We start from the raw sequence: 8,455 nt of genomic DNA on the forward strand, positions 1-8,455 counted from the left end.
GTAATAGACCATGATATACTTTTAGAGAAACTAGACTCATATGGCATAAGAGGCGTGCCAAATATGTGGTTCAGGTCTTACCTGTCAAACAGAATCCAATATGTAGAAATAAAAAACACTGATGGCAGTGTCAAAACCAGTTATAATTCATCATGTAGGAAAGTGAAGTATGGTGTATCACAGGGATCAGTGTTGGGGGCACTTTTATTTTTACTCTACATTAATGATTTTACAGAAAATGTTCAAGGAGCAAAGCTGGTTTTATATGCAGATGATACCAATCTGTTAATTACTGGAAAAGATGAACTTGACCTTCAATATAAAATAATGAATGTTATGAAAGAATTAGAAATATGGTTTCAAAAAATAACCTTGTAATAAATACTAAAAAGACAGCTGCCATGTCATTTCATTCAAAACAGCGGAGAGATCCGTTAAGACCACAAATAGTTTATAATAATACAGAAATAGTATATCAGTCAGAATTGAGATTTCTTGGAAATCACATGACAGAAACCCTAAAATGGTGAGCTCATGCTCAATTTCTAAAAGCAAAGCTATGCAAAGTAAATTATATGGTGAAAATATTAAAAGAAATAATGAGTCCATATATGATAACATTTATTTTTCGAATTTTGAGTCATGTATGAGAAATGGTATCTTACTGTGGGGTGGGGATGGGGAAAGTAAAAGCATTTTTAAATTGCAAAAGTGGGTTCTTCGAGTGATTAGTGGTATTAGTAGTCGCATGTCATGTAGACAAATTTTTAAAGATTACAATGTTTTAACATTGCCTTCTCTGTATATATTGGAGGTGACATGCTTTATCAGAAAATATAAGGCTTTTATGGCAATAAATTCAGACATTCATAATTATAACACATGAAAAAAATTAAATTTTTATGTACAGCACTGTAATACAGCTCTTTTTAAGAGTGTGATAAATATGGGAATTAGTTTGTATAATAAGGTCCCCAATCAAATAAAACAAAGGGAAAATTTTAACTCATTTAAAAAGGAATTAAAATCTTTTTTGTTGAAACATTCCTTTCATTCTGTAGATGAATTTATGTCTTTTGATTCATCAAGTGTGTAAATGTAATATGTAGCTGATTAATTTGTTGTATTTTGTGTAAAGACAATGAAATTAATAGTAACTAGATCTAGATAATATTATTCAGATGACGAACCCCCTATATTAGGGTGGTACAGTGTATTCTGTAAAGATATGCACGAGAATCTGACAATTTCCCTATCCAAATGGTTGTACTACCTGTATGTATGGATTGTTGAATGATAATAAAAATGAAATGAAATGAAAGTTCCATACTAAGATGACTGACAGGATGTTACTGCTGTTGAGTGTTGATGTTCTTACCCTGATTACACTGTGCAGATCTGTTATATTTCAAATATTCAATTGCACGCAACTCTTCGAAGCTAAATTCTGTCCCACCAGCATACACCTGTAAATGCCACAGTTATAATGTAATATTCATTACCATGAATACATCTATGAAAAGTTTTTTATTTTATGATTTCAAATTAATGAAAATATTAATGTAACAAAAAGAAACATCTGATATCCACTTAACAGATGAAGATTCTATTGCAACTGACATAACAGTGTATTACTACATTATCACAAGCTGCCTTTCCAATTTGTAGGAGAGGAAAATTATCACTGGTGCCTTCACGATGCTGTATTTACGAAAATGGAAGATGAGCTTTTACCCATATTTTCAGAGTTAAGAAAGGAGACTCATTTTGAATTTGAACGAAAAATATTGTGAAAATATGACGACCTGACCGCCATCTGTGAGCTGATTATCTAGAAAAAAGTGGGAGCCATAACATCTCACGAGCTTTACCTTCTCTTTTATACATCAACTTCAAATACAAGGGTAAAAATTACTGCAAGAATAAAACTTCCATTGGAGACCAACCACTATGTATTATATCTAGATTGTTAGCTGTCAACAGTATCTGTCTTCATGGTTTCTTTGTCCATATGTAGATATATGAATTCAAAGAAAAGTCGGTATTACTTAATTACAAACGAATCATCAAACTAATGTACCTTATTTTTGCAGTACATGGGGCGTTTAGTAGGATCTTCAGGCTCAAATACAGCAATGGAACACTTGAAACCATCCTCATCCAGTTTTCTTGGTTTCAAAGCATTACAAATTACAAGAGGAGAGTTTGGCACATTCAGCTCCTCGTCTCGGTGCACTGAAACATTCAGGTTATAAACTTTATAGAGAAAACTGTACAAAAATATAAACCTACCTTCTGCAACTGGGGTGGGCAAAAGCCATCCCAGTACTTAGAAAATGGAGCACAATAACATGTTAAGATTGCAGCAAAATATGTTCCACTGTCACACATTCATGAACAATTCGGTCAAATCAAATCTTCAGCATGCATAATGAAATGTACATTCTGAATGCCACTAACCTGTTTGGTTCAATGTAAGTGTTCTTTTGTTGCTATACATAAAATGATATATTAATAATAATAACAACAACAAAAAATATCAGTGGTGGGCAAATTATGAGAAAATAAATTTTCTTGTGTCTTTTAGTAATGGCAGTAATGATTAGTTACAAGATATGTGTCCTCACATATGACCCAGAAGCAAAATATTAAATTCTGTAATGACCAAGTCTGAGGAAATGCTTAAAATTGAAAGTGAGAGGTCATTACAATGCTGACCTACATTCATTATATACCGTATACCAGGAAGAGAAATATAAAGGGCCTTATGGAAGTGACCCTCTTCCATAAGATGATCCAGCTCTCCAGCGATGTCAAGTACCTTGGTCTAGTATTAGACAATGGACTGACATGGAAAAATCAGCTGGATAAGGTCATCAATAAAGCGTATAAGGCTTTTTGGGCATGCAGAAGCATGTTTGGTAAAACCTGGGGACTGCAGCCACACGTTGTGCATTGGATATACACTGCAGATGTAAGACCCTTAATTACATATGGTGCCACAGTATGGTGGCTCAGAGTTAAACTCAAGACAAGCAAGGGAGAACTTAGCAAATTGCAAAGGTTGGCTTGCTTGGGTATCACAGGAGCAATTCAAACATCTCCAACAGCTGTACTAGAGACACTCCTTGGACTCCCCCCACTGCATCTACAGTTGGAGGTAGAGGCCAGGGCAGGAATCTACAGTCTCCAGTGCAGTGATCAATGGAAACCTTAATTGGTAGTTTCGGGCATGCATACATAACTCAGGACATGAAAAAAGAACCCATATTACAAATGGGGTCTGACAAAATGATTTTGAGACATGTATATGAAAAACCCTTCACAGTCAGATTTCCTGACAGGAGTAAATGGGAAGACGGGTTTTGGCCCAATAGAAAAGGGGGACTAATCTGGTATACAGATGGTTCCAAGATAAATGAGAGCACTGGAGCTGGTGTGTTCTGCTAAGGCACGAGGCGGAAACTTAGTTTCAAACTTGGGCAGTACATGACAGTATTCCAGGCAGAAGTATATGCCATTAAGGCATGTATTATGGAGAATCTAGATAAGAACTACAGAAATAGGAACATTACATTCTGACAGTCAAGCTGCACTTAAAGCGCTTGACAAACACCAGATCAACTCAAAATTTGTCTGGGATTGCCACCAAACTCTCATGGAACTGGACAAACATATCAGGGTACAACTGATATGGCTGCCGGGGCATGAGGGTATTGCTGGAAATGAAGCAGCAGACCAATTAGCTAAGACTGGAGCTGAAATCTGTTCATACGACCTGAACCAGCCTGTGGCATCTCTATAGGAGTTGCCAGACAGGCAATCAGTGAATGGACAAATATGAATCACAATACTGGGAATCCTTAACTGGAGTCAGGCAAGCAAAGGGACTCATACGAGGACCCTCTACTAAACAAGCGAAGGAACTGTTGAAGTTAAACAGGAACCAGCTGCGATGGGTGGTAGGACTACTTACAAGACACTGTCACCTCAAAGGACACCTCTTCAAATTGGGACTAAGTAACAGTCCAACTTGAGAGAGGTGTCAAGAAAACAAAACAGCCACACATATCCCGTGCGAATGTGAAGGGCTTAGGTTGTTTAAGATTGCACCACTTGAGTTAATATTTTATGGAACCAAGTGACTATTTCAACGTCCCCACGTACAAGATCCTGCGCTTCATTTGAAGTGCAGGATTGCTGAGGGGATAATCAGAAGGGGAGGCACAATAGACCACTGAGGTCGCGGTGCTAGGGCCGAGAAGGCCCACCCCTTATACATTCATTCATTCATTCATACATGCATTACATAAAAAATTAAAAGAACAACAACGTCAATTCACTCTGTCACTCCTTCCAAATTAGAATCACTTCTTGAAGTTGTTGAATGGATTAACTGATCACTCTCAACACACTTGTTACATTCTGTAAACGCCAATGGTACATTTCTCCAATTCTGTTATTAATTTAATGTTGATCCTCTCTTTTCTAACAATTTAGCACTTGTATTTTTAACAAACACAGCACTAATAAAACATTCACTCCAACCATGACAGAATCTGAATCCCAATGACAGTTTCACACAAAACCACTGAATGATATAGCGATCTACGTGCACTAACTATCAGTGTTGCTAGGGCCGCGCCATAGCTCAAGCAGTTAGTCGCTGGCTTCCCACCACAGTGGCCCGGGTTCGATCCTGGGTCTGGTCAAGTGGGATTTGTGGTGAAGAAAGTGGTGCTGGGGTGGGTTTTCTCTGAGTACTTAGGTTTCCCCTGTCAAGCTTCATTCCACCAAATTCTCCATCATCATAATCACCCGGGGCAGGTACAATAGGCCAATCAGTGGCCACTGTGCCGAGTGGACCCAGCTGGACTCCACCCCCCACTAAGCGAATTAAAAATAAATAAATATAATCAGTGTTGCTAGTGGCTGCATAAACCATAAGCAAGATCACACAGACCGAGGACAACCTCATTTTAATTGACGAAAGCAGTCTTCTGGGATGTGGCACTGTGTAGATATTGTGTTAACTAACGTCTCAGAGGAACATATCGCCTCCATCTTCAGAGTAGAAGACAAGAAGAAATCTGCGAGTGAACCATCGTGAGCAGGTGCAACAGACTCATTTTAAGTGTTTAAACTGAAGACATTCCAAGTATCATATATGCTTTGATAAAGTTCTCTTTGGTTCATGCACATGCAGAAGAGAAGTCCTGTACATCCAACAAGATCTTCAGTATGACAATTACAGTTCCCCTCACACATTGAGAGAAGAATCTAGTGACACTGAATGATGCAATGACCTACATCACAGTCTGATGATGATGCACCCTGAGAGATGTTTTATGCAATTTTGTGGCAATATCATTATTAGTATAATTAACTTCTGTAGCAAGCCTAAACAAATGGAAGGATTCTCACATTCAAAAGATGGCTGTTGTGGCCGTGATAGAGGAACTGCAGCCTTATGGGTTCTATGAGGTCTGCTACTCCATGGTCCTGGTTTTAATGTATTTTCCTTAGTGACTATGTCTTTCTGTGGTACTCCTGACAGATGAAATCCTTCCAAAACTGCAAACTCAGCCCCTATGTTATCTTCATCCTGAAAATCCTACAAAATATTCACATTAAATGAGTGTTCAGTTCATGAAAAATGGAGTAATTGGCCTTCCTTATCAACTCAATGATATTTAGCAGGTTAAGGACTGAACACAACACACACAAATACAGAGTAAAACACATATATAACTCAATGCTAAACACACTGACATTTTTTAATTTACCACTACAGGTGTTTGTTTCCAAACAAAAATAGTGCACTGTACATATCCAATGTGTTATATATATTTATAATCTGAAATTCATGTTACATAAACACATTTTAATATTAACAGAAAGTAAAAATTTTGGTTTCCTTTCATCCCCACTTTCTTTAACAGTCAATTAAAGTGTTCTGCACATTCTGTTGATGCTCTGGCATAACTGTCCCCATCTGCAGGAGGATAATGTTCCTCCATCAAAGTATAGAACAAAATTCTGTGAACAGAAATAAATTATTCAAGCAGAATATTTTATATTAAATTCTTGTATTTTTTTATTTCCATGTTAAACATTTTCCACATATCTCATGCTAAATTATAGGGGCTACAGATATTCGACAAATACAGACATGAATGCATACATCTCAGCTTCCCATGTAAACAAACTGATATAAGACTTCTGCCCTATATACCACAAATCAATTTGATAGGATTCAAAGTATATTCACTACATTTATAAAGTACTTGAAGCTTCCACTGCAAGTTGAGTTAACTTAACCTTGTCAACAGCTGATCACAAGAGAAGATATTAGTTCATTCAATGTATGTTTCTATTTGATGATAAAAAGGTTAGTTACATAAATGTTACCCCTCCTACAACAGTACAGTATTTTTTGGAAATGTCTCAGTTTCTTCACAAAAAGGCATTCCTCCTCCTTTGCAAATTATTAATTATATTTCTTAGATGATTTTCTTAACTATGAATATTTTTCAGTACTGTGGAGTACAGGTCAGTTCCTAGGCAAAGATCTTGAAACGGGCAATTGGTACAGTCACTGTTATGCAATATGCAGATAAAGAAACACCCTGTAAGATTTGAGGATTTCATGGCGGTGGCTATGAAGAATGCTGTCTTCTGGGATTTGGTGCTGTGTAGATCTTGTGTGAACCAATATTTCAAAGGAACATCGGTTCACACAAGATCTACACAGTGCCACATCCCAGAAGACGGCATTCTTCAAACAAAGTGTTTTTAAGCAGCGGTTAGTAAACACGTCAACAATACCCAGGCTATTGCTAGGCAACTGCTTGGTAAATGGGTTCCCACAGTAATTGATACACATGCAATGATTGAGGCATTGTTAGACTATAACAATGGAAAGAGTGTTTTTTTTTTTCTATATGGTCCTTGTGAAGATGTTATAAGCAGGACGGTATGAAGCAGTAAATTAGTTGTTGGTTAGAGTTGTCAGCAGTTCAGCTGAGTGGAGTGACATGAAGTAGCTGGTTGGTGAGGGAGAGAATTCATGTGTCAGTTGGAGTTGAATAGGAGGCTGGTGTGAAATGGCTGCCACACTGGGATTCAGTTAGTTGAATTGTCAGTTGAGAGTTGAGTTCTTCACGGAAAAATGTTGACAAGAGAACCTGAGGAATTTCCACTGTATCAAATCTGTTGCCAGGAAACAGCTAGTGGACACTCTAATAGACTTAGGACACTAGTCTCTGTGTGTCGGTGATTTGTAAAGTGTAGTTCCGAGGGGTGTATACAAGTGATAAATAAATCAATTCATCAATCCATAACCCAACTATAGTCACATACACACAAAAACATGTGACAATACTATTCACTCCATCTGTTGACTAAACTCAATTTGTATCCTAGATATTAATCACTTACAACACTCGAAAACTCACAGTCAGAACTTTAATGGAGCCCGCCTGGGCATTACTTGAGTGATTGCCTTGTCGATTGATGGGCTGCAGAATACCTGGAGGTCCCCTCTGGATATGGTCCCCTATTCGAACATTCCCCACTAGGTTCTTCTTGTGGCCATGGGCTTTCAGCTTATTCAGTGCCACTCTTTGTTCTGTGCACACATCTTCAGCTTCCAACTTGCCATTCAAAACATGCCTTGCCACTCGAAGCTGGAAGTTCCTACACATTATAAAAAATCAATACTCCTATCAATACTCCATTTCCTTTTATAAATAATACTGTGACGTGTTGTGCTATGCAGGACACCCCTCCCCCCGCCAGCAGTGATGTAACACCATCAGAGCACTGTCGTTACTAGAGCAGCAGGCAAGTCAACACTCCTTCCCCTACCCCGCCAGCAGTGACGTGACCAAGGTATGCCACGGTTGCTATGCAGCCACAAACAACTCCCAACAGCGTTGCTAGTAACACGGCGCCAGACAACAGTGGTGCCTATTACGTGGCTGTTTTCTGTGTTGTCCGGAACAGGGCTAAATAAGGAGCAGCGAAGACTATTCACAGTTCAGTTCTCAAGGCAGCAGTTACAAGTTACTTGCGAGTTGGCCAGAGAATAGTATGCAGTCTAGTAATTGTAATACTGCAGATAGCAGTAGCTGTGAGATTGTAAACTGTGTGATTATAAGAGCGAATGTGCAATAAATTTTCTATATCAAATATGGCGTGAAGTTATCTGTCGTGTTCTACACCCAACACGTGACAATACATTTGATATACAGCCAACTTACAATTCCTTTAACTAAAAACAAAGGTCTGCAACCAAAAAACTGCATAGGATATTTTTACTGTTTCTTATAGATTTTTACTCACTAAAACTGGAAATAATAGAAAAAAAATCGATCATGTCAATTTTTTTTGCAAAACTCATATTTTTAGTTTAATTTTGCGTGAAATTTCTCTTCACCATGAACTCTGATAT

The 8,455-nt window shown here is 37.8% G+C and overlaps 1 protein-coding gene across 4 annotated transcripts in view; it reads right to left on the bottom strand.

Annotated features, from left to right (window-relative positions):
• LOC111874026 overlaps positions 1-8,455 on the bottom strand; it is a 42,587-nt gene that overhangs the window by 28,596 nt on the left and 5,536 nt on the right. For all 4 annotated transcript variants that reach the window (XM_023869148.2, XM_023869147.2, XM_023869146.2 and 1 more), the window contains exons 5-8: positions 7,458-7,698; positions 5,425-5,614; positions 2,081-2,235; positions 1,379-1,466 (exon numbers count right to left, since the gene is read on the bottom strand). In XM_023869148.2, coding sequence (XP_023724916.1) covers positions 1,379-1,466; positions 2,081-2,235; positions 5,425-5,614; positions 7,458-7,698 — 674 coding nt within the window. The remainder of the gene's footprint in view (positions 1-1,378; positions 1,467-2,080; positions 2,236-5,424; positions 5,615-7,457; positions 7,699-8,455) is intronic.

Source organism: Cryptotermes secundus, unplaced genomic scaffold (genome assembly GCF_002891405.2).
Source record: "Cryptotermes secundus unplaced genomic scaffold, Csec_1.0 scaffold1683, whole genome shotgun sequence".
Classification (NCBI taxonomy): Eukaryota; Metazoa; Arthropoda; class Insecta; order Blattodea; family Kalotermitidae; genus Cryptotermes; species Cryptotermes secundus.